The 27,479-nt window shown below is 44.5% G+C and overlaps 1 protein-coding gene across 1 annotated transcript; it reads right to left on the bottom strand.

Annotated features, from left to right (window-relative positions):
- dcp1a (decapping mRNA 1A) lies at positions 1–26,763 on the bottom strand. The gene is made up of 9 exons (XM_084333966.1): positions 26,599–26,763; positions 26,234–26,274; positions 25,799–25,926; positions 13,042–13,108; positions 12,781–12,919; positions 8,368–8,469; positions 5,263–5,877; positions 4,450–4,719; positions 1–281 (listed from the first exon to the last, which is right to left on the bottom strand). Exons 1-9 carry the CDS (start codon positions 26,728–26,730, stop codon positions 201–203), a joined length of 1,575 nt encoding a protein of 524 aa, XP_084190092.1. The 5' UTR covers positions 26,731–26,763; the 3' UTR covers positions 1–200.
- Between the last annotated feature and the right edge of the window lie 716 nt (positions 26,764–27,479).

Raw genomic sequence — 27,479 nt, 5'->3', positions numbered from 1 at the left:
CTGTGTTAAGTTTCACTCGTGGTTTTGGCTAAAGTTGTAGTGAGTCCCGACCTCCTTTGATTGACAGGCAGTTTAGCTCGTTGGATTAGAAGATAAGAGTTGGATTAGTATTGAGACCCGCTGGAGCAGAGTGATGATGGCGGCGGTGCTCCAGAGTGGTGATGATGCAGTAGGTTACCGTGGCGATGGTAGAACTCTGGCTATAGCTTGATGTTGTTGAAGTCCTGTGACAGACTCTGAAGGTAGGCATTGTGAATGGCGCCGAGGAAGCCGGGGTCATTCTGGAGGAAGAGGGGCAAAGAAAAAGTTGAATGAATGACAAATATAAACTGTACATGTAGTGTGTGGGGGTAAGTATGCATAACGTGTGTGTGTAAAGGTGTGCGTGTATGTATAGGTAGGTGTGTGTGTGTAGTAGTAGTTTATTTGTAACGTATGAAGTACAGGTAAATTACAGTGGGATGCTTGGTTCATACACATACAGCTCATTATAGCAATATTCCACAATTATTACATTTGGTAGTAATAATGGCACACATAAATTCACAACAACATGCACATTTGTTGATACATGCAGGACTAGTCTTGAGACAGATGTATGTGCATCTCCATGCCATGTTAGGCGTGCGTGTATGTATAGGTGTGTGTGTATGTATAAGTGTGTGTGTGTGCATGTACAGTATAGGTGTGTGTGTGTATGTACCGGTATATGTACTAGGGCTGACCCCTATTAGTCGAATAATTGATCGTAGTCGACTGCCAACCAAACTTTATTTATAAAAAAAAAAAAAAATCATTCTTTCCAAAAGAAAATAGGCCTAGAAGCGTGGCTAACGCTAATGGCACGCATACCAGAGGCTAACTGCCTAAGAAAACAGGCACAGAAAGAGTATTTCACCCATCTAATGAACACACTAGACTCATCAGTAGGGTTGGGCATCGTTTGGATTTGAACGATTCCGGTTCCGATTCCAATTCTCCATTTCGATTCCTGTTCTAAACGATTCTCGATTCCGATTACCGTAATTCCTCTAATAGTAACCCCGGCTTGTATTTGTTTCAACTGTAGCGAGTACCAGGCTTGTATTAGGAGGAGGCCTGTATAAGAGGGAGGCCTATATTTCAAATTTTCAAACGGATCATAATGAATAAATCAACATTTTGTGTCAGTTTGAACCCAGTAAAATGTACTGGGTTCATTTATTGAAACCAAGTACTGTATGAAATAGTAAACAGTGCAATTACAGGTGGTCACTGGTCATTTCAACGTTTTCAAAGTGAAATCAAGTAACTAGCTCAGTATGCAGCAGGGTTTCCGTTAGAAAAAATTGTTGCCGGTCTCCGTGACCTGCAAGATTTCAATCTACCGGACAAATGAGATTAATTCCGGTCATAGTTTATTGAGCTTTAAAACAATTGATAGGCAGGCTATATAAAGAATGTCATCCTCAAGGCATGTAGATTTATAATATTATTACTTAAAACGAGGCTACTTTTGCGTATACAGTCATTAATATATTCCAAATAAAATAAGTCCCTCGATACTCCGTGCTGCTGCTGACTTGAAATAAAATAGACCGCGTATGTGGGCAGTCGGTCCGACACTAAACCGCAGTCTGTTATAATCACATTTTTATGAGCTAACAAATTCCGTTATATTGGACATTTGTATTAATTATATCAAGCGAAGAACTGAGAAATTTTGCAGAGAGAGACGGCAACATTATCGTGGGTTTGCGTGATGTATATCTCCACCTCCCAACGACTTGGTGCTGGTCATAATGTCCGGTGAAAACAACTCCCTCCAAGCACAACTTGACCACCCGAACCGTACCAAAACAGGCCAAAATTAAATAGCCCATGGATGATGCGACGAACGATTCATTACATTCGTTTCATCGTTGCTCCACCAAGCAGCCGGTCCAACAATGAAAGCTGTTATCAGCGCGAGCCGGCCGCAGTTAGTTTGCAAGAAGCATCCAGCTGCAGACCCGCAGAGCAGCTTTCCAGGTCTGGGGACCGCACTGTGCCAGCAAAGCTGGTGGGTTCTGTGGGTCTGCAGCTGCATGCCTTCCGCAAATCCAGCAGCAAGCTCTCGCTGAGCGAAGCAACGACAACAAACGCAATGATTGTTTCGTTCATCGCATAGGCCACCCAACTCCAGCCCATCCAAATACAATTCAAATAATCAAACTGTGCCCAGAGGGAACTATTTTCACCGGACACTATGACCGGAGAGATTAAATATGTCGGACTTCAACAGATTTTGCCGGTCAAATACCGGTAATTACTGGCTAACGGAAACGCTGGTATGCAGCTCAGTATATTAGTAACCCGGCTTGTATTAGGAGGCCGGCTTATAATTGCTTAGCTCAAGAGCGCACCCGGGTCTCAAATACAAGCCGGGTCTCTATTAATGGCCATTAATAGAGACCCGGCTTGTATTTGAGACCCGGTTACTATTAGAGGAATTACGGTATTTGAGGTGCAGGTCAAAACAGGTCACAGCTTATTTCGCAGGAGATGATTTTTTTTTTTTTTTTTATCTTTAATTTGTTTCCATACTATTCACATTGTCAGTTGACTTGATACAGTTTAATTTGGTTGCTCTACTGTAACTATTTTTCTTTTTTTTTTAAGAATCGAAATTAACCCTTTCTCTGCCACACTTATATCCATCCTTAGGTCGCTTTCACATATAGTTTTGGTGGACTCGTGCGGTTCTGGTGGTGAAGTTGCAACATTGTTGCATTCTTCATTTGGTTTGTCTGCGTTCACATAGCAATTTGTGAGGCGCACCGAACTTTCTGAACAATGTCACGCGGTCGAAAAGGGCGCTCATCTATTGGACAGTGGAAATGTGTGTGTGTGGCTGCGAGCCTGTGTGTGTGCGTGTGCGTGTGTGTGTGGACTGCGAGCCCTCCAGATCAGCGGAGGCGAGTTTTGACGTGGCATTGATCCATTGTTCTATTGAAGCCCATTACCACCATCCTCTCGCTAAACAACTTGTACACCACGTTGTTTTTATGAGTGCCCACAAGTAGCTGTTTTATTTGGTCTTCTGCCCATATGTGTACAGTGTGCTTGTTTTGCAGTGAATGCTGTTCGCCTCTGTAATAATATAATAAGCCGCGTTTTTTCTTCCTTCTTCCCAAGATGCACAGTTAGATATATAGATAGATAGAGAGATAGATGCAGTGTGCTTGTTTTGCAGTGAATGCTGCGAGCAGTGGTAATAATAAGCACTTCCTATATTTGGTCCGATGAAGCGAACCGAGACCTATGCTTTTGGTCGGACCAGAGTTTGTGTGTTTGGTCCGCGGACCGAGTTCGACGCGCATTCACACAAACCCGAAAAACCGGACTATCGAATTCTGGTCCGATAGTCCGGACCAAACAGCCCCTGTGTGAAAGCGACCTTATACCGTCCTCTGCCAGCTCTATTTGTCTATGGAGATGTTCCCCTTCTTTGCAGGGCTATAACTTTTTAAATTGTATTGCTAAATTGACATTACTATGGCCCATTCAACCTCAAGTATCCATCGTTTAGGATGTAGCAACGTTCTACTTTTTCATTCACATATTCATACTAAAATACGGTCTAAAGTATAAATGTTTTTATCGATCATATTATTCAAACACGCTAAAACTTACCGCAGCTTCCTCTGACCGTTGGGTGGTCCGCGTGGAGCAGAAAGTTCTCGATTATGGGATGTTGATATATGCAATCCATTTCCAGGTTGTATAATAATATATACGTCCAAATCATGTTGTTTATCGAGTTATTTGCAACCGATCGATGTCCAGTGTATCAAGATGGAGTCCTGCTAACGATGGCGAGTGCCCGGACGAAATATGGGCGAGCACCACTTCCGGCGCGTCACTTCCTGTTTGGGCGATCCGCAGATCGGCCACCAGATGGCGCTCTTGAACCGTTGGAGAGTTGAGAGGAGATCAACAGGAGATCTCAAGACTCCGTGGGTAAAATATGATTGCCATCACAGATTTTTGAAATATTGATCTCAAAGACGCCATGGCGGAGAATGACGTGGAAACTCGTCCTTGGCGAATAAAGGGTTAAGAATCTAAATGCAAATATGTTACTTCCGGTTCCAGAACCGGAAGTTAGGAACCGGTTCCTATTAGAACCGGTTCTCGGTGCCCAACCCTACTCATCAGTGGACCAATTGCATGCTTTTGCCGAGGACAAGAAACCTTCCGTCGACTCCTTCAGACATTAAGCACCCCCACAGCCCAAATGGAATGATAAAAAAAAGAAATAAAATAAAAAGTATACTTTTTTTTCGGCCAATCAAAGTCGACTATCCAAATCCTTAGTCGGGGACAGCCCTAATATGTACTGTATAGATGTGTGTGTTTCCCCCCCAAAAGAGACAACAGTTCAACGTGTGTGTGTGTGTGTGTGCGTGTGCGTGTGTGTGTGTGTACCTTGATGAGGTGTATGAGTGTGTCTTGCAGCTGAGTCTTGCTACATGTGTGTGAGGCATCACCCCCCCTTGTAGAGGCAGAGGGAGGAGAGGAGGGGGGAGGAGGGGCTGCTGATGATGAGGTCGCCAGGTTCCTGGGCAGTTCTACTGTTCCCTTGGCAACGGAATGCTGGAAGGCGCTGGGGGAAAGTAGCCCAGACAGGTCCACCCCCGACACGCCTCTAGGAGCCCCCACCCCATGTACACCAATACCTGCACTCATAGGGACAGCCTGGAGGGGGGGTGAAAGGATGTAGAGACAAGCAGGGAGAGAGCAAGAACAAGAGAAGACAAGGGTTAGAGAGAGAACAAGAGAGGACATGGGTTTGAGAGAAAGAGAACAAGAGGACAAGGGTTAGAGAGAGAACAAGGGTTAGAGAGAGCAAGAACAAGAGTTAGAGAGAGAGAACAAGAGAGGACAATGGTTAGAGAGAGAACAAGGGTTAGAGAGAGAGAACAAGAGGACAAGGGTTAGAGAGAGAACAAGGGTTAGAGAGAGATAGAGAGAACAGGGGTTAGAGAGAGAACAAGGGTTATAGAGAGAGAGAACAAGGGTTGGAGAGAGAGAGAACAAGGGTTAGAGAGAGATAACAAGAGATAGAGAACAAGAGGACACGGGTTAGAGAGAGAGAACAAGGGTTAGATCGAGAGAGAACAAGGGTTAGAGAGAGAGAGAGCAAGAACAAGAGGACAAGGGTTAGAGAGAGATTATTAATAATAGACTCTACAACAGACTAGTAGAAGCTAGCGATTCATTAAGAATGGTTGAACTCACAGGCATTGGTCTGACCAGGTTTGAAGGCTGAGAGAACACACACACCTCCTTCCCCTGCTGGAGAAGAGACTTTCCCATTGGCCCCCCAAAGCTCTGGGGCGGGACCAAAGCGCTGGGCAGGAAGTTGGGAGCGAGGGTGGGCTTGTGCAGGTCAGAGTTCACGCCCGGTTTGAGCGAGCTCAGTATCTCCTGTCCCAGGTAAGCCGCGGTGGCCGACGGCAGAGGCGCCCGGGGCTCTACCCCGGCCGGAGGCAGCATGAGCGGGGAGACCGAGCACCGGGGCTGGGGGTCCGAGCTCAGGCCTACCGCCTGGAACACGGGGCTGGGGTGGAGGGCGTAGCAGGCCGGCGCAGGGAGCAGGCCGGGGGCCAGGTGGCGGTGGTTGGTCCCGGGGTCCGAGGCCGTGAGATGCGGGGGCAGGAGAGGATCCAGGGGGGCCGGAGGGGTGTAGGGCTTGCCCTGGAGGTAGGCGGCAGCGGAGGGGCCGGGGTTGGAATGGTCACTGGGCGGGTTTGAGGCGCTCTGCGTGGGCATGGCAGGCAGAGAGGGGTCCTTGGGGAGAGAGGTTCCAAACAGCTCCTCAACAGTGATCTGTTTCACACCAGTATGGGAGCTCTGGAGAAGAGGAAAGAGTTTCCATTATAACAACTGCCCCTCACAGACGCTGGAAGGGCTGGCTATAGTGGGGAACAACCCGCTGTCAGTAAGCCTACAATTTACACCTTGAAACAACACAGATAAATAATAGTAACACTCAAATATGACTCACCACTGGTCCTGGCTGTCCTCTCTCGTTCAATAGAAATAATAATAATAATAAAGAAAAAATTAAACAAAAAAATTATATACCCAAAAATAATATACTCAGTCCACTGCAGGCTTTGTTCAAAAACAAATTAAATTAATGTAGGGGAAATATTACTCAGTTGAGGACAGCGGTGTGCTCAGCATCTAGCCACTTAGCGTCCCCCACCATGGAAAGGTACTCCTTCACTACCTGACACGTCTATATCTGTGGCCGTGTGTCACGTAATGATAAGTTGGAAACATAGTACGTGCTGCGGAGACTCACTGTGACCCTCTGTCCCCCGTTTGTCTTTCATCTGGAAGGAAACTTTAATGTCCTTGGCTGTACTTCGGAGGACATGTTCATAAACTTGCGGTAAGGTTGCAGGCCTGCCATGGAAAAGGGCCAGATTCCTAGTAAGATTCTGTTAAATCTCAGCCAGAACACATGGCCCAGACCTGTTGTAACCATAGAAAATCCTAGTCTCACTGGCCCAGACTTTGACGAACTATGTTCAGTGCGGCACCAGTGCAGGAGAAAGGTCTGGTAGGATACATTAGTGTTCAGGAATAGATCATCTACTACCCACTTGCACACTTAAAATGTGTGTTTCTGACTTAGCCTAAACACATTTGAGACTAAACACCAGTTTGGGGGGGGGACAGCTTTTCCAATTGGGACCCGCTATTGGTGGTGCCTAGAACTAGGCTCAAGACTAGGGGAGACCGAGCCTTCTCGGCCGCAGCGCCTGGACTGTGGAACAGCCTCCCCTTCAAAATAGGGGCCACCACTAGACCCTGGCCCCTTTTTTATCTTCTTTGCTTTACTGTGTCCTACCTGTTTTTATTACATTCATTGTTTTACTGTGTTTTTAATTTTATATCTTGCATCGTATTATTTTTGTCTTTTATCAACCTGCCTGTGAAGCACTTTGGTGCCAGCTGTCGCTGCTTAGAAATGTGCTATATAAATAAAATTGACTTGACAATGTTGAGTGGTTGTCGTACAGAACTTGTAAGTCGCTTTGGATAAAAGCGTCAGCTAAATGTAAATGTAAAATGATTAGGGGTGTAAATATTTGACCCCATAACGTTTTGATTACGATTCTTCAGGTAACGATTCAATGCATCAAGAAATCTCTTAATGACCACAATTCGATTAGATTTGATGAGATAAATCTTCGATCAGTTAATTCCCCCAAAATGTTGAATACACAAATGTGGCTGCGGGAACTGATTCAGTCAGCATGAATGGACTATAGTTCAATAAAAAAATCGACCTATAAAAAAAACAATTGTTAAAAAAAAAGAAAATAAATTAAAAAGAAAATAAAAATCTATTCTAACATTTTCAAATCGATGCAGTTGAATAGTCACCTTAGGATCGATACTGTAGACCTACTTTGAAATAAAACACAGAAAAGGAGAAAAAACACTTGCATCTGTAAACCTACTTTGAAATAAAACCCTGAACTATGCAGCTCTATTAGAGTCCTTCCCTTATTTGTGGAAAATCTATAAAATAAAAAGTACATTTTATCGTTGTTCGCAAATTTCACACCACATATCAGGCATACAGGTAAGCCTTTTGTTGACTAAATATCTTAGTTGATGAAATATTTTTTCATTTCAGTGTCACAGTATGACATCGATATCCAAAAAGAAAAAAAAAAAAAGATTGGGCCAAGGAGCCGCAGCTGATTGGCTAAAGAGCCGCATGCGGCCTCGAGGCCGCAGGTTGCCGACCACTGCACTAGGGTCTGTTTCTTCCTTGTACCAGTGATATTCACATTTGGGTGATGCCGTTTCAAATGCGTGATAAAGTTCGACGTACTGCCAGCGACATACCCGATCTCAGTTGAACAATGCCGGCACGTAGCTTTAGTGCGATCCACCTGTCTTTGTCCATTGCTGTAGTTAACTGGGAATCCGAAATTATCCCAAACGGGAGACTTGAATGTTGTGAGAGCATCTTCTAGCTCTGGCTTGTCAGTTAGTATTGCACCCGCCATACTAAGGCTAACATGCTATGCTGAATTACAGCTATCGCTCAGCGTGGCTGCGTGCTGCGTGGGATGAACAAACAACATCCGGTTAGTTGTGCACGTTATATTTGGGACGGGAGATTTAAGTTCAGCAAAAAAAGGTTCCGTACCGTTGCAATCGTTGCACGTACTGTACCGGAAGACCACATTGAGGCGGTACAGTACGGATACGCGTAACGTTACACCCCTAATTGCGATGCATCGATGCATTGTTACACCCCTAATGTTGATGCAATGTCCCCCAAAAGTGGCCTCAGTGAATGTGTGTCTGTACCTTCTCAGGTTGTGGAGTGCTTCGAGTGTGATCAGCGGTGTCAACGGCAGGGTTCACACTTGGCTCTGTAATAACGGACATGTCCGTTTCACCCGTCTGGATCTGGAAGACACGGACGCACACAGAAACAGGAATGACAGCGAGGGATTTAGAGTGATATAAAAGTGCGGGGAAATCTATGTGCCCACACACACACACAGAGAATTTAAATCATCCAGGATTCAGCAAACCTCGTATCTCAGATGTGCGTGTGTGTCTGTGGTCACAGAAGCCATGGGCAATTACCACAGTTTCTCTATGGTCTGGCATCATACAGATGAGTTCCTACTAGTGATGCACGATATATCGGCCGCCGATATAATATCTTGGATCTTGTTTTTTTTACACATCGGCATCGGTCCGATATCAAGATAGGGTCGATATTATTTTTTTTTTAAATTAAAAAAAAAATTAACATGTTTTGGCCTTAAATAGTTTCAAAATATCAGTCATTTCTGAAAATAAGTTACAAAAGTTATAAAAAAAAAGAAAAGAAAAAACGTTTTGGAAAATAGCTCTTTATTTGATTATCATAAAAAAGTGTTTTCTATACAGAGATATCGACATCGGTAAATATCGGTATCGGCCAGAACAGCAATATTAATATCGGTATCGGCCACAATTTTCACATCGGTGCATCACTAGTTCCCCTAATAGGGTTGGGTACCAAACTCAATCAATCAGTACCAGGTTTCAGTACCTTTACATGTTTAGTGTAAGAGTGTAATACACTAGACAAGAGGGAGCCTTTTCCACAAATAATGTATATGTATTGCTGTCCTGACCAGATAATGTTGATATTTAAATATTTACAAACATAATACATGATCATGCCATTTATTTTGTGTGGTGTACATTTACATTTACATTTAGTCATTTAGCTGACGCTTTTATCCAAAGCGACTTACAAGTTCTGTGCGACAAGACAGCAAGAAGGGTATAACTCTATCAGCTGAGTAACAATGTTCATCAAAGTGTTGCGTGTTACAGTGTAGGTTAGTTTATTAGGACAAGTGCATGACATTAAGGTTAGTCGGGGTTAGATTTTTTTTTTTTTTTTTTAATCATTTCAGATAATGGTTGAAGAAGTGAGTCTTTAGTCGACGGCGAAAGATTGGACGGGATTCGGCTGTCCTAACTGGGATGGGTAGTTCATTCCACCATTGTGGGGCAAGGACTGAGAATAGGCGGCTTCTCTTTGATGACCCTCCGGGAGCTTGGATAGGAGTAGATCTGAGGCGGCCAGAAGACGCAGAGCGTAGGGGTCTTGAGGGTGTGTAGTTAGAGACCATTGACCGGAGGTAGGCGGGAGCAGTTCCCTTTGCCGCACGGTATGCTAGGTCGAGGGCCTTGAAGCGGATACGTGCAGCAATGGGGAGCCAGTGCAGGTCCCTAAGAAGTGGGGTGACATGGGCTGACTTCGGTAGGTTTGAGATCAGGCGGGCCGCTGCATTTTGAATGAGTTGAAGAGGCTTGGTGGCAGTGGCCGGGAGGCCAGCTAGCAGTGCGTTGCAGTAGTCGAGGCGGGAGATGACTGTTGATTGGACGAGGAGTTGGGTGGCTTCTTTTGTCAGGAAGGGGCGTATCCTTCTGACGTTGCTCAGGAGGAATCTGCAGGTTCTGGTTGTCGCTGCGATGTGAGCATGGTGTATTACAACAATAAATTACAAAATGTTCTAAATACATTTGAAAAAATTACAACTGAAATAATATTTTTCGTTATTACAGAGAGAGTTAAGTATCGAACTCCCATTGGGTACCGATACCGAATTCCAGGAAATGGTACTGGTCTGGTACCGGTTATCGGTTCAAATGTGTGAACCGATTTCAGTAGCGCTAAGGTTAAGGGTGCTAAACGTGTTATCAAGCATGTATATCCGACAACGTGTGGACACTGGACAGGAGCTATTTTTAGGTTTCACTTTCACTTAGTTTTAACTTCACCTGAAGGAGAGAAAGAAGCTCTAGACTGGCGACACGACATGTTACACAATGATCGCGGAGGATTCGGAAATATTTCGGATTAAATCCTGCAGCAGTGAAAGCTCGACTGGAGAGGAGCTCAGAGGACCAGTCCAGACCGGCAACCGTATGTTTGACTGGAGAGGAGCTCAGAGGACCAGTCCAGACCAGCAACAGTATGTTTGACTGGAGAGGAGCTCAGAGGACCAGTCCAGACCAGCAACAATATGTTTGACTGGAGAGGAGCTCAGAGGACCAGTCCAGACCAGCAACAGTATGTTTGACTGGAGAGGAGCTCAGAGGACCAGTCCAGACCAGCAACAGTATGTTTGACTGGAGAGGAGCTCAGAGGACCAGTCCAGACCAGCAACAGTATGTTTGACTGGAGAGGAGCTCAGAGGACCAGTCCAGACCAGCAACAGTATGTTTGACTGGAGAGGAGCTCAGAGGACCAGTCCAGACCAGCAACCGTATGTTTGACTGGAGAGGAGCTCAGAGAACCAGTCCAGATCAGCAACAGTGTGTTTGCGCGATGCGCTTAATAAGGCTGCAGCTACATTGGTCAATGAACCGATAGAAATGTGACGGATGGTATTACTCCGTCCGTTGTTTAAAAAAATAAATTAGAACCTAACATCAACCATGTCTGTCCAACAAATGGATACTAGTCGTTGAAAATGAATTAAAAACAGACTTAAGACGGACAGTATGAATATTAGCCACATAACGTTGTAAGATCAAAGTACGGTAAGCGCTTTACAGATACCAAGCGTCGCTTTGTAAAATGTCTGGGGTCACCGGTTAATACCGATATTGTCATGAGTTTATTAGTCATGGGAAATTCCACATCACCATGGCAACCCTATGTGCCAAGAGAGCTGTGGCCAACTTGAGTGCCCAGGAAAAGCACAACTCATTTTGTTCGGAATCGATCACTTCCTTGGTTGGTCTGATCCCTCCTTATATGATCCCTCGTTAAAATTGTCATCTACTCCCTGTAACACCAGAGCTGCTCACCATATCTCGCTAGAGGTTCCCTGTGTTAACACTTCAATCCTCAATTTACTGCTCCCAGCAGTTGGAACAAAATGCAAAATACTTTGGAAAATGGACAAATTGACTCCCCTCACTACTAGTCTATCGTATAGTTTTTCACCTGCAACTGCCTTTTAACTGTAATTTGACTGTTCTGCTTCATGTATTACATACATTGTAATTCTATTTGGTTGTTTGTTTGATGTGTGTTTTAATTATTTGCCTTATCTCTGTGATGTATGCATCATCTGTCTCTTTATAAAAGATGTTGTCCCCTTTCCCTGTTACCCTTCAAGGGGAGCTGTTGTCCTCTCGCCAGGCCGTCATTGTAAATAAGAATTGGTTCTTAACACTTTGGATGCCAGCGACACGTTTTGTCGTTAGTTCATGCCGACCTATGAATGCCACCAACGCTATATAGCGTTTGTTTGTCGTATTTTTTTTTTTATTGGCGATTTGAATTCATATTTCATCAATCGAGCCTCAGGTTAGTGCTGCAGAGTCTCTCTGAGCTCAATTGGGAAGATACCGCCCACTATCGTCTCTCCCTGTGTAACTGCACCCCATTAGTTTAGGCGGGCCAGTTTCCTCATTTAACTTTTCCGTCAAGCCAACTGAAGAGACCCAAGTTGATTGCCGACCCCAGAACAGCGTGGATTATGTATTTCCAGCACTGAATCAATAAACGCGATCGATATTTGGAATGGCGATCAGGAATTGGAATAATCTTTTTGGATAACATCTGATCTGAGGTAAGGAATCTATTTTACCAGTCTTGGGATAATCAGAGCTTTTTTCACAGATATATCAACGTGTCCCACATGTGTGTGTGTGTGCCGCTGATCAGGAAATGAGAGAATCGATATTTCAGCCCGCTTCTATAGCGTGCATAAGTACACATATACTATCGATAATCTAGCGTTTATTTGAAAACGATTCATAAATAGGCCGAAAAATGACAACGTTTTTGTGTATGCCCGAATATTCCAGTAAATGCTGTTTATCACAGAATCTTTATATTTTCCTGAAAAACGAGGGCTTTTCAAAATGCTATAAAACGGAAATGAAGCGATTCAAAAACAATCCATTTCGACAATGTTGACTGCAAACAAGTCATTGATAAGCGACGGGCAGATTAGACACATAAGCCATAATTTAAGACAGAGATTATGCGTTCACAACGCTATCATTGAAGTGGGTGCTGGCATTCAGCCAGGTAAGTACGACACCCCCTGGTGGCTCTGAAAGTGTTAATTGACCTTTTAAACAAATAAATACAAGATCTAGGTTGACACTAACTGGAATGATCCTTTAATGCAATGGAATGTCCTGTAAAGTAATGCAAATAATATGTGTGTGTGTGTGTGTCCTACTCACTCTCTGGTACTCCTCCTTGGCTTTGCTGAGGAGCTCCAGGATGTCGATGGGGCGTGGCTCTGCAATGCCATTGGTCCTCCCCGACACCACCCTCTCCGGCGAGTCCCTCTGAGCGTGGTCTGCTTCCTGTTTCACTATGCTGTGGAGAGAGACAAAGGGTGAACACTTACGGCTCGTGGACGGTGCTTGTGGTGATGATGATGACTCATCGGCGGACCGGCAGGAAAGACACAAAGACACACAAATCATCCGGTGACTTACTTGACCATGAGCTGGGCGATGCGCTGGCAGTCCTTCTTATCATAGAACCAGATACTGTAGATGCCCACTAGGAAACAGAAAGCACACAGCAAGACAAACTCAGTCAGTACACACAGAGACACATACATAATACACCAGGACACACAGAGACAAACAGTACATCAGAACAGAGACGCATACACAATACATCAGAACCCACAGAGACAAACACAGTACATCATTCAGAACACACAGGGACACATACATAATACACCCATTTCCACCACAAAAGGCACATACACTACAAGTAACAACAAACAACAATACGATGCGTCGATCGTGAATATGCAAATTATCATGGTCGATGACGTCGACCAGAACACAGACAGAAAAACACTATACATCAGCACACAGTTAAACACAATACATGAGAACACAGAGTTAAACACTATACATGAGAACACAGAGTTAAACACTATACATGAGAACACACAGAGTTAAACACTATACATGAGAACACAGAGTTAAACACTATACATGAGAACAAGTGACAAACATTATACATCAGAACACAGTTAAATACAATACATCAGAACTGTAGAACACAAATACAATACATCAGAACACAAGAGTTAAATACAATACACTCAGTACACCATAGCTTGCAGGGGAGACACATTCTGAAGAAAACGTCTTATGACTCAGTGATTTGGCAGATTATCGAGTAGGCTAATAGGATAAATATATCCTGCTTTTAAACTGCTATACTACCAGCCTACAGTGTTGTATTCAACATGTATACAAGTCAAGAGTCAAGAGTTTTATTTGTCACGGCATACAAGCATACAGTGAAATGCGGGAGGTCATGCCCGCAGCGATTGTGCAATAATACAAGTAATAAAAATAAGAATAAGACATAGAATGAGACATAACAAGTATAATGTACATAAAGTTTACAAAAAGCATGGTAAAGACATGCTAAAGGTCCTGCGATAGTGCAATACAGTGATAGCTACGGATGAGGCACTGGGTCTTATGTACACTACTATAAAATATAGTTATACTATATATCCTTATGCTAACTTGCTATATCCATCTATTTACTTTACCACTCCCGTTATTTTCTTTTAAAGTGACCTTTTCATTGTGTAAAGTGACCGTTGAGTGTGTGCCAGGGTTTCCGTTAGAAAAAATTGTTGCCGGTCTCAGGGTCCGGTAGATTTAAATCTACCGGTCAAATGAGAGAAATTCCGGTCAGAGTTTATTGAGCTTAAAAATTATTGACATCCTCAAGGCATGTAGATTTATAATATTTTAACTTAAAACTAGGCTACTTTTGCGTATACAATCATTATATTCCAAATAAAATAAGTCCCGAGACTCGCTGCTGCCGACTTTAAATCAAATAGGTGTCTGTGGGCAGTCACCCGACATTAATAAACAGCAGTCTGTTATAATCACATTTTTATGAGCTAACGAATTCCGTTATATTGGACATTTGTATTAATTATATCAAGCGAAGAACTGAGAAATTTGGCAGAGAGAGACGGCAACATTATCGTGGGTTTGCGACGTGATGACTCTCTCCACCTCGCAACGACTTATTTGCAAAGAGTATGGCGCTGCAGAGCAGCAGATTCAACTGTTTTTTGGCTCTATCTGGGGACCGCTCAACAGCGCCCCCCACCCAACAGCTGAATTGCCAATGGCTGAATTAGAGTAATGCACTGTGCCGCTGCTTCTCCGGCTCTGCAGCTACACATGCACTCGCAAAACCCAGCACTAAGCTCTCGCTGACAACATTATTATACCTGCTTGGTGAAGCAACGATGAAACAAATGTAATGATTGTTTCGTTCATCGCATAGGCTATTTAATTTTAGCCTATTTTAATACAATTCAAATAATCAAATTGTGCTTAGAGGGCATTATTTTCACCGGACATTAAGACCGGAGAGATTAAATATGTCGGACTTCAACAGATTTTGCCGGTCAAATACCGGTAATTACCGGCTAACGGAAACGCTGGTGTGTGCGTGTGCAGCGTGTGTGTGTGTTCGTGCTAAAGTGTCTGTTAGTGTGCAAGCGTTTACAGTATATGTGTTGTGTGTGTGCTCATGTGTGCTGTGTGTGGAGAGTTCAGTGTTCAAGACTGATGGCCTGGGGGAAGAAGCTGAGCCGAAGTCTCTCCGTCCTAGTTGCTGGTGTGCGCAGGCGTTTGCCTGACTGCAGCAGCTTGAACAGGCTGTTGTTGGGGTGGTGAGGGTCTTTCATTATTCTGCAGGCTCTGGATTTGCACCTCTTGTTATACAAGACCTGCAGGGGTGGTAGTGCAATACCCGTAGTACGCTCAGCTGAGCGCACCACTCTCTGTAGGGCCTTCTTGTCCTGTGCCTTGCTGTTTCCATACCAGGCAGTGATGTTTCCAGTCAAGATACTCTCTACAGCTCCGGAGTAGAAGGACTGGAGTATCTTCCCTGATACTCTGAACTTCCTTAACTGTCTCAGGTGGTAGAGGCGCTGCTTCGCCTTTTTTACGACTGAGTCTATGTGTGTTGTCCATGTCAGGTCCTCTGAGATGTGGACCCCCAGGTACTTAAAGCTGCTCACCCTGTCCACGGTAGCCCCGTTTATCCACAGTGGTGTGTGTCCCCCCTGCTGTGTTCTCCTAAAATCCACAATCAGCTCCTTGGTTTTACAAATGTTCAGGATCAGGCTGTTGTCCTGACACCAGCGTGCCAGTACATCAACCTCCTCCCGGTAGGCCTTCTCGTCATTGTCAGAGATCAGCCCATTATACCATTATGTAATGAACGTGAGAGGGCCTGGGCTTCATGAAGGAACACACACAGGTTATTTTCACTGACATTAATGATGCATTTAATCACTGAATGGATACACACAAAAACATTTGATGAAGGCATAGAGAAAACAGAGCAGGCTAGCTGTTACAGTACTGCAACTGTGCTACAGTACACAGCTTCACATACTGTACTTCAGCCATTTACAATATAGACGTGTGAGAGCGAGAGGGTGAGAGTGTGCGTGTGCATCTGTGACAGTTTGCTTGTGAAAGTGAGTGTGTACAATTTGTGTTTCACCGCTTTCTGCCGTGTGTGTGTGTGTGAGAGAGGGAGAGAGAGAGAGAGAGAGAGAGAGAGATATGAAATACAGTCATGTCCCTCAGGAGGCAGTGGTAACCTGGCAACAGTATTGTTTGGCACTCTGTACCATCTACCAAGGGGAATATTGTGGGCATCAACAGGTAGGTAGGTAGGCGTGTGTGTGTGTCGTACTTAACTCATTCCGGGCCACCCCCATATGACCAAATTAGGTCTAGGTCGCCATGCCAATTCCCCCCCTCCCCTACCTGGTTGTTGTGCGCATGTTCCTCCTACTGGTCGGTACAAGGGAACCCTGAAGTCCACCACATGCTTCCTCCGACACATGTGGAGACAGCCAGTGGCTCTCTTTTCACCTGGCAGCGAGGACTCTCATTGGTGAAGCGTAACGCGTGGGAGGTCACGCTGCCTTCACCATTTCCAGCCTTTCGCTGAGCAGGCGCCCAGACCTGACCTGTCCACAACGCCAGATTACCACCCACAACTTCCCTCCCCCTAACTCAGCCAAACGAGTTAGTATGACGACCGGCCCAAGCCGCAGGGCAATGCTGACTCCGGGAGTCGACACCGCAGCCTTCATTTATTAATTTTACATTTTATTTTGGACTTCATGGTGTTTTTGTTTTGTTCTTGATTTATTGTGATGTTTCTTCTTGACTTGTTTAATGAAGACGTGTCTGGCCATTAACATGTGTTGTCGGGCCTTACAAATACATTTGATTTGATTTGGATGGACTGATTTAAGGCTGCCTGGTCTATCAAAGTGTAGAGAGGAGGGCTGATAAGATGTTCTTTCCTTGATTCCCTTGGCAGCCAACACATAATCGACCCTTCTCCCAGCCTCGCCAGTGAATGTGGTAACACGATACTGCTTGCCCGAGAAGGGAAACCCCGGACTGGAGTTTTTTTTCTGATGCACAGTCCCATCCAATCCAATCCAATGATGTGCAATACCATCCGGGAGACGATAGGCGGCGGTATTTGCCATTTTCGAGCTCAGACCCATTCCCAATGATAACGTCAGGCTGGATGGATGAAAAATGAATAGATATCGCTAATAAAAGAAATAACGATTAAAACCCGAGTTTTCTCGGGTCTTGGCACGCAACACATGGCGAGTTAACCGGACTAATCTCGTGGTTGGCACTGAATGGGTTAAGAGTTTGTGGTTATAATTACTGTGTTTGGAGAGCATGTGAGTAAGCAGCATTTCAATACCTGAACAGCCGTTGCTGGCATTTAAAACACATGAGAAATAAATGTGAACTTGTTGGGTTCATGTGAATTCTCTAATCGATTCAAAATCGATTCATCGTGATTATCTAGGGCAATTGGATAGATTAGATTCTAGATTGCTATGGACTTCATATTACAAATGAAGCAAGTACTTCCGTTTACATTTAGCTGAGGCGCTTTTATCCAAAGTGAGTTCTGTACAACAGGTCAGCAGGAAGGGTACAATACAATTATTTCAGCTGAGTAACAATGTTCATCAAAAAGTGTTGAAACGTGCTACAGTCTTCAGTGCATGGTAGTAAAGACATATTAGGCCTAAAAGAAAAAATTGTTCGTTTCCAGTTGCCGACCGACCCTGCCGATTTAGGTGCGACCCAATTTATTTTAGGAGTTAAAAAAAATGTTTTAATGTAGAATAAATCTTTATTTTATTTTTTATTTTTTTTTACAATAAAGTTTCATAGAAATCTTAGTCAAACCTTTAGTATTATGGATATTAAACATGCTGGCAGAGTACATGCATCCATGTTGTTGTGAACATTTTATTAAGAAATTCCCTATCCATAGTCGGCGTGGGAAAGAATAAAATAAAAAATAAAATTAATTCCCTACCTACCCATGGCCTTAACTGACAACCAACAGGAAACAAACAATATTTTCTTTTATGCCTTAGCATAGTTTGGATCATCATGACAAACTGCAGGATTTAGTGAACTAACGCTTTATAATTCTAAGGTCATGAGAGTTGAAACCGCAACAAGAATAAAAAAAATTGAATTTGCAAACAGGAGATAGAATCCATCTTAGAAGAGGCGGCTGGGTGGCGCAGCGGACTAAGCGCTCATCACCAACGCAAGAGACACTGGTATCGAATCCGGCTGTCAGCGTTGCCTCCGGCTTGGCCGGCCGTCATACTGGCTCAATTGGCAGAGTCAGCGGGAGGGAAGCCGGTGGGGTTGTATTCTGGTCGTTGTAAACAGCGACTCCTACAGGTCGGTCAGGGCGCCTGCACAGCGAGGGAGGGAGATGGTGAGGGTAGTGTGACCTCCCACACGTTACACCTCACCAATGAGTCCGCGCTGGCAGGTGAAAAGATGCTGCTGGCTGTCTCCTATGTCTCGGAGGAAGCATCTGATAGACTTCAGGGCTCCCTAGACCACCAGTGGGGGGCACATGCGAGCAACGACCAGGAAGGGGAGGGGGGAATTGGCATAACGACAAAAAATTGGGATGGGAGAAAAACAGGAGGAGAAAAAGTGGGGGGGAAAAAATCCATCTTAGAAGATAGAATCTAGATCGATGCTTCTCCCAACCCCCTACTGTGTACACAGTTAGTCACTAAAAAGCATTCTCTACCGTCCAAGCACGCTCACTTAATCTTAAAGAGACAAACGCTGGCCTACGATCCAAGTGGTTTACCGTAAGAGAGAAGACAGACAGAACCAAGTCGCCACGAGTCATCAACAACATTCTCTTTTCACTGGCTGGGATCCAAAGCAGTGCATTACGGGAACGTGTGCGAATGGGTTCCCAAAGAATTCTACCCAAGTGGGCATCTGGCAATGTTACAATGTTATGGTAGTGGCCTCTTCAAAACCTGCCTCCCTCTTTCTCTCCTCTCCATTCTCTGTATATTCTATTTATAACCCCTTTCACACATGCGGTCTGACCATCATTCATCGTGTGTGAATGGGAGGGAACAGGGACATCCGAAGGAAATCTGTAACCTCAGAATTTCCAAACTGAAGGCCTATAGTAGCATTTGAGAAGGTAACGCTGACATGACGCTGTTGTGAATGTAAGCGCCACTAAAACACTGCAGGACCAAGTATGTAAAGTATGTGACTGGTAAACATACTTGGATAACTTGCATACCGGTGTTTTTAAACAACCAAGTTGCTTTGGGAGGAAAAATAACATGTAGCTATCCGTGATCCAGCGAGGCATGTCGGCGGGATGACGACGTTCAACAGCACGGGAGGACGAGGATGGATCAGTCGTCAGCTCTATTTTCAATCTTTCAAAATGTTCTTATGTACCCCAGTTGCCATTACACGTATTATGTACATGCTTACCAACTGTTTCGCCTGTTTTATAGCAACACTACCATCACCGACATCCAAGAAGGGAGATCCCCCCTTGAACAGCCCTTCTAAGGTTTCTCCCCTCCACATTGCCTGTGGTGCTTTTTTCCTATTGCTAGAGTTTTTCCTTACCTTTGCATGGGGTATGTCTGGGAGTGTTGCATTCATTTATTAATTTTACATTTTATTTTGGACTTCATGGTGTTTTTGTTTTGTTCTTGATTTATTGTGATGTTTCTTCTTGACTTGTTTAATGAAGACGTGTCTGGCCATTAACATGTGTTGTCGGGCCTTACAAATACATTTGATTTGATTTGGATGGACTGATTTAAGGCTGCCTGGTCTATCAAAGTGTAGAGAGGAGGGCTGATAAGATGTTCTTTCCTTGATTCCCTTGGGGAAATCCAAGTGTCATAGCAGCATGGGGGAGTGGGGAGGGGGGGTACAAGTGTAGACATAAATATAGACAATAAAATGTAATCTGAATATAAAAATATGAGAGAAATAAACAGTGTAAACAAAAGAGAGTCTGTACCCTATCGGGCATAATATATGTTATAGTCCGAGCAGGTTTTGGTGGTTAAGAGTCAGACACACTTAGGGGCCTTTCTCAGGCCCCTTTCTCACTCACCATTTGGGGTCGAATCAGCGGCGGGTCGAACCAGAAAAGGGTGTGTTCGTCTGAGTGAGAACGCTCCCCCCCGTCCCCGCCCCCCACTGATTCGTCCCCGGGGGCGCTGAACCTGGACCAATGAAATAGGTGGTCTCGGGTGCGGGCCAGTGGGAGCAGGGGGCGTGACACACACAACGTCGTTACTGTAATGTAATGCTTTCATGCTTGCTTGAATTTTTTGATCAGACATTCCTAATAGTTCTCATGTTCTGCAGCCGTTAGTTCTCCATGCCCACGGTTGTGGAGCCTGATGGCCGCCGGCACGAAGGACTGGCCAAGGCGGTTAGGTTAGTGGAGTTTCTGGTAAGTACTCACTAAGAAGACACAGAAGGGCCTTTCCTAATGTGTAAAGGTAATTTCCTTCTGTACTTCCACAGAATGTTGATAATGTTGTCACGGTTCTGAGCATTGGGTCACGTGTGGAGCGGTACATGAGCCTCAGAACTAGTTTCGGTTAAAAATAATATTTTGTTCTAATGCACCAAATCAACACAAGACTTTCCCACGGCGACTTAACCAAAGATGCCACGGCGGCTGGCCAAATGTCCATTCAGAGAATGGATGCGTCTGAATGAGAATTGGCATTCTATTAAGTCTAGTTCTACGGCGGGAGAGAGTAGTCGAGGAGGGGAGGAGCCAGGGGCGTCTCAGGGCACACAACCGACCCTCCAGTGGGGCAGAAGCCTGGGGACACGAGACGAGCTGAACAGGCACTACGTCCAAAAACAACAACAACCACTACGCCTCTTCAACTGATCTGATCTGAGGGGAAGGAACGGCAGCTAAGGCAAGACGTGAGATCGCATCCATAGAGATGAAATGCAAACATGGATCCACTGCACTAGGTAAACAAAATAACTATTCAGACTATTGATCCGACGTAAACAATGGTAAAGAGGACACTTTGGAAGGAGCACAAATACATATACCAGTCCATTAGATCAACAGCTTGGAGAGGACACTACGAAAGGACCACTCACACATACACCGGTCCACTGAGTTAGATCAACAGCTTGGAGAGGACACTACGAAAGGACCACTCACACATACACCGGTCCACTCTGGGGCTTGGATCGACAGCTTAAAGAAAGAGGACAGCGTGAGGGACGTACACACCGGTCCCACTGTGGAGGAGTGTCCGTGCGGTGGACGCTGGGGACACTATTCTCAGGCTGAAGGGGGAATTAAAATGTGACGTTACACCTGTGCAGCTGAAAAGCAAAAAGGATTGATACAGGCTAACGAAACGAGCCAGAACTAGACAAGCTTTTGTTAGACATTTCATTTGAAAAAGGACCAGTATTTAGTCCAAGCAGGGAGGTTTGTCAGTGGCACTGATGCTAGGAAGCTACCGCTGTGATACTTCACCCTGCTACTGATGCTAGGAAGCTACCGTACTTCACTCTGCTACCGATGCTAGGAAGCTACCGGTGTGCTACTTCACCCTGCTACCGATGCTAGGAAGCTACCGTACTTCACTCTGCTACCGATGCTAGGAAGCTACCAGTGTGCTACTTCACTCTGCTACTGATGCTAGGAAGCTACCGCTGTGCTACTTCAATCTGCTACTGATGCTAGGAAGCTACCGTACTTCACTCTGCTACCGATGCTAGGAAGCTACCGGTGTGCTACTTCACTCTGCTACCGATGCTAGGAAGCTACCAGTGTGCTACTTCACTCTGCTACCGATGCTAGGAAGCTACATCACTCTGCTACCGATGCTAGGAAGCTACCGCTGTGCTACTTCCCTCTGCCACTGATGCTAGGAAGCTACCGCTGTGATACTTCACCCTGCTACTGATGCTAGGAAGCTACCGCTGTGCTACTTCCCTCTGCCACTGATGCTAGGAAGCTACCGCTGTGATACTTCACCCTGCTACCGATGCTAGGAAGCTACCGCTGTGCTACTTCACTCTGCTACTGATGCTAGGAAGCTACCGGTGTGCTACTTCACTCTGCTACCGATGCTAGGAAGCTACCGCTGTGCTACATCACTCTGCTACTGATGCTAGGAAGCTACCGCTGTGCTACTTCAATCTGCTACTGATGCTAGGAAGCTACCAGTGTGCTACGTCAATCTGCTACTGGTGCTAGGAAGCTACCGCTGTGATACTTCACCCTGCTACTGATGCTAGGAAGCTACCGCTGTGATACTTCACCCTGCTACTGATGCTAGGAAGCTACCAGTGTGCTACTTCACTCTGCTACCGATGCTAGGAAGCTACCAGTGTGCTACTTCACTCTGCTACTGATGCTAGGAAGCTACCGGTGTGCTAACCTTCACTCTGGTACTGGTGCTAGGAAGCTACCGCTGTGCTACTTGAATAAAATGCCATTTAATTTTAGCGAATAATAGTTTTTAAACTGAGAAAGTGTGGTGCTCATCAGCAATGTCGGACAGTGTGGCACCTATCCACCGTGTATCTACCATGGAATTCTTGAGATTGTATAGTTAGTCTTGTTGTTAGTGCATGACATTGCATCAGAAATGGGTAAATCAAGTCAAAACGGAGAACAGTCTAGTTTAACGTTGTCCTTGGCAATGTTGTTGTTCCTCATTAGCAAACAACTGGGAAAGCAATCGAGTTCCTTAGATATTGCCTTGATGAAACTACTGCTGAAACTCCTGATGGACTATCTCAGTGGCAACGCCTTCAGCTACTTCCTCAAGATCTCAAGGTAATTAAACAGAGGAATGCATTAAAGTAAGTAACAGATGCTGTGTAGCACAATCCCACAATCCTTTGCATTGTATAGAAGGCATTCTCCACGTGGGAGTCAGTGTGAACCTGACAGGAAATCTGACACCAAAGTGTCAAAACATAAATTCTAATGAATATCAGTCAGTCAATGTATTCAACATGCAGTGTTTCCCCTACCATTGCCTTGCCCCCCCCCCCCCCCCTGAAAAAAAAAAGAAAAAAATTATTAAAGTTTGCTTTAATCACAGTAACGTTGGCGAGCTAGCTAAATTAGACATACATTGGTTTTTATATAAATCAATCTATTCACTAAGACTTTAAAACAGTGGTGCAGCACGGTCTACTGAGACGCAGAAAAAACCTACCAAATCCATTCCGAGAAAATCCTGTGGGAAACACTGTCCCTGTATTGTAAATAGTTCATGTGTGTTGTCACTACTGTATGTAAAATTGTAAACAAGTTAATTTATGTGTTAATATTTATTTACCTAATTTATGCGCAATCGTTTCATTTCAGCTCAGTGTAGAGAAATGCACCGATACTAACAACCGCCTTACTGTGCGCGTCTATGACGACACTGTTGACACCACGTATCTGTGACACACGCGCCCCGCGACAACACTAGTAGTTTTGGGGGGCCTACCACCCCCCCTGAAAAAAATCCTAGGGGAAACACTGACATGTTTGCTACTATAAAAATTTGGTGATTCACAAATGTCAATTTACACATAATTTAACCAATGCTAGCATAAATTCCCAAACTCAACCTTGCATAACAGGCAGCCCCACCAGTGCTTTGAAATTTGTTCACAATTGATAGTAACACAATATATATATAAATTTTATATTACTCTATAACAACAATGGCAAAATATATAAAATTCTGCTTTAACCCTTTCACTGCCACGCTACCAAAACGGTTAACCCTTTCACCGTGACAATACATAGAAGGTTAACCCTTTCACTGCCACACGACAGCCGGTTCGACCGTCGGTTGTGTGATAGTAAAGGGTTAACCTTCTGTCGTGTGGCAGTGAAAGGGTTAAAGGTTGGGCATAGGAAAATGTATGTGCGTCTAAGAACACATGTGCAAAATTGTCATTGCTAATTGTGCCAAATTGTATCATGATAATTATTGCTATTGCTTTAGGTATTGCCCAGTCCAATTTGAATACATTCACGGTATTCACCATTATAACACTGCTTGATCTCTCTGCTTGTGTTCTACTTCTAGAGAGAACTGAAGAAGTGCAAATTCCAAATCACTTCCGGTCTGACTCTTCCCATAAATTCATGAAAACCTAAAATCATGCAGGAATGAAACCGAGAAATCTGAAACACACTTCACGATCAAACCATCAAAGTGTTCCCATTGGTCCAGTGCAGAATCAGTTCAATCGGGCCCATCCTGGGCTCAGTGGTATAGTGGCAACAGCCACTGTGACATCATGAGGGGAGCTGACCACTCGGAGGAGGTGTTCCTGCTCAACACGACCCTGCAACCCCAGCATGACCTCTGCCGTGACCTCAGACACAAGGGCAAGGAGGTGTTGCAAAGGACCCTGGGAAGGTGTCTGTTCAGTGCTTTCAGAGGTACAGTAGAGTGTGTGTGTGTGTGTATGTGCTTTCAGAGGTACAGTAGAGTGTGTGTGTGTGTATGTGCTTTCAGAGGTACAGTAGAGTGTGTGTGTGTGTGTATGTGCTTTCAGAGGTACAGTAGAGTGTGTGTGTCTGTTCAGTGCTTTCAGAGGTACAGTAGAGTGTGTGTGTGTGTGTATGTGCTTTCAGAGGTACAGTAGAGTGTGTGTGTGTGTGTATGTGCTTTCAGAGGTACAGTAGAGTGTGTGTGTCTGTTCAGTGCTTTCAGAGGTACAGTAGAGTGTGTGTGTGTGTATGTGCTTTCAGAGGTACAGTAGAGTGTGTGTGTGTGTGTATGTGCTTTCAGAGGTACAGTAGAGTGTGTGTGTCTGTTCAGTGCTTTCAGAGGTACAGTAGAGTGTGTGTGTGTGTGTATGTGCTTTCAGAGGTACAGTAGAGTGTGTGTGTGTGTGTATGTGCTTTCAGAGGTACAGTAGAGTGTGTGTGTGTGACGTGTATGTGCTTTCAGAGGTACAGTAGAGTGTGTGTGTGTGTGCTTTCAGAGGTACAGTAGAGTGTGTGTGTGTGTAAGAGACCGAGGGAAGGTGTCTGTTCAGTGCTTTCAGAGGTACAGTAGAGTGTGTGTGTGTGTGTGTGTGTGTGTGTGTGTGTGTGTGTGTAAGAGACCGAGGGAAAAGTGTGCCCATCCGAGTAGTGTGAAAAACAAAATGCATCGATTCTCCAATTGATGGTCAGAAAACATGAATAGTTAGTTAGGCAACCTAAGGGTGGCGATACACTGGGCAACATTGTTGGCTTAACACGTTTGTACTGATTGCATGGAAACCTCTTGTTGTCCAGATACATTCTAATGTATATTTTCCCCTCTGGCTCCTGTTGGCAAGCACATTGCCCCAAAAAGTTGCCCGGTATATCACCACCCTTAACCCTTTCACTACCACACTACAGAAGGTTAAACAACCCTTTCACTACCACACTACAAAGGCACAACCTTCTGTAGTGTGGTAGTGAAAGGGTTAACCTGCTGTAGTGTGGTAGTGAAAGTGTTAACCTTCTGTAGTGTGAAAGTGTTAACCCTTTAAATGGTAAATGGCTGCATTTATATAGCGCTTTTATCCAAAGCGCTTTACAATTTGTTCCTCACATTTTACCCATTCACTCACACACCGATGGCAGAGGAGACCATGCAAGGTGCCAACCTGGTCACCGGGAGCAATTAGGGGTTAAGTGTGTTAAGGGGTTAAGATATTTCGACAAGCGCGGGAAGGAGCGGGAATCGAACCGGGAACCTGTGGATTACCAGACGACTGCTGTATCTCGGGGGGGGGGGGGGGGGGGTCCTCTAAGATAAGACAAACTCACAGTTGGCATTTCTGTACAGCAGGAAAGGGTCCTGAAGCTGGAACTCCAGGTCTTTGTTGATTGGCTCCACCAGGTTCTCTGTGCTTAGCCGGTTCATAATAGTGAAGCCATGGGGAGGGGAGGCCGACCTGGCATGGAGGGAAACATGTTAATAATACAATATAAGGATGGATCGTTCTGTATTATACAGCGCTTCCCAGTGGTTCTTTGGTTGTCTGTGTCAGGCTGCAGTCGGTAAGGGACGCAGAGATGTGTAAAGTCATTTTGACACGCTATTTTACCAGTTTGGCGAATGTAAACAAGTTCAAGTTTGTTTAATTGTCATAGTAAAATACAGAATACTTTATCATGAAATGCCTTTTTTCTGTATGATGAAACAAAGAATGATATGTTGTTTTATATGAATCTTTGAATTGTCAATGTCTTTTGTCTTACCTGGTATAAACGAATAAGGTGCCCTCAATTTCGGTCTTCTCCTGAAACGACACAAGCATTGCCAAGACAATTACAACGTGTTGGACATGAAATAGCTAATCTGGCTAATATTAACTTCATCGGGTAAGAAGCAAGATTCTAGACCCACAAAGACACGGGGAACAAAATAGGCTAACTATTGTTTGCTATTGCCAATTGAAAGACTCTAACGTTACGCTTCGCTGTGTGTTACCGACAGAGTGGTTTTCTTCTTGTTATTGTTGTTGTTAGCAATGGGGTTAGCGCGTTAGCAAGTAGCATGCTACTGACTCGTTTAGTCACGTTAGCTAAATAAAGCTAACCCACCGGGTTTTCGACTAACTTACCCATTCGTTTGCTTTAGAGTTGAAGTTGTACAGAGCGACCTGCCCGGTAACATCAAGGAGTCTGTTTATATACGGGTCTTGTCTCTGCAGAGCTGCTAAGCTCATTTGGTGTCCAGCTTTAGCAGTCTCCATCTTGGATGTGTTTGTTGCTCCCGCACGGACAGATTTCTGCGAACACTTATTTCCCGGCGTCCCCGGAAAACATGGGCAACGTGAATAGTTCCTACAGTTTATTAATTCCGCAGAAGTTAGGTTAAATCCACAGTTCAACAAAAAAGTCGTATTTTAGCTCCAATTATCCACTATGCCAACGAACCAAGAACTGGAGAGCCTGGACTGGTCAGATGAACTCAATGGTACACTGGTTGAAGAAACATGGCTTGGTTTCAAAACCAAATTCTCAACAATACTAAACGACATGGCCCCCCTAAGAACCACCAGGGTAAAAAATCGCGCTGAGCCGTGGATGCACTCCGAAATACTGGCCGCTATGAAAACCAGAGACAAAAAATGCTCTGAGTTTCGTAAAAATCAGTCAAAGCTTACTAAAAGCACGAGCAGTGAACTCCAAGCCCACGTGACTGAACTCAAACTAGAAAGAAACAGACTAAGAAACGACGTAAACTCCATGATCAAAACTGCAAAAAAGAATTTCATCAATGACAAAACTGAGGAAAACAAAAACAAACCACGTGAACTTTGGAAATTACTCAATAATCAACTAGGATGCAGTAAAAAACTTAAAACCAGATTCTCAAACATAAACATAAAAACGGACAACACGCTCATCACAGACAAGCTGGATGTAGCCAATTACTTAAACATTTTCTTCACAAACATAGCCACAACACTGGTAAACAAACTACCCTCCCACTCAGGGC

This window comes from Notolepis coatsorum (assembly GCF_963971535.1).
Source record: "Notolepis coatsorum genome assembly, chromosome: 17".
Lineage (NCBI taxonomy): Eukaryota > Metazoa > Chordata > Actinopteri > Aulopiformes > Paralepididae > Notolepis > Notolepis coatsorum.
This window is presented reverse-complemented; position numbering and strand designations above follow the sequence as displayed.

Coding starts and splice junctions, on each gene's coding strand:
- dcp1a (XM_084333966.1), bottom strand. CDS start 26,730: ATGGAGACTGCTAAAGCTGGACACCAAATGAGCTTAGCAGCTCTGCAG. Junction 5,878..8,367: donor GCACTCCACAACCTGAGAAG/GTACAGACACAC, acceptor CCTCTTCTCCAG/AGCTCCCATACTGGTGTGAA. Junction 4,720..5,262: donor ACCTGGTCAGACCAATGCCT/GTGAGTTCAACC, acceptor CCCCCCCTCCAG/GCTGTCCCTATGAGTGCAGG.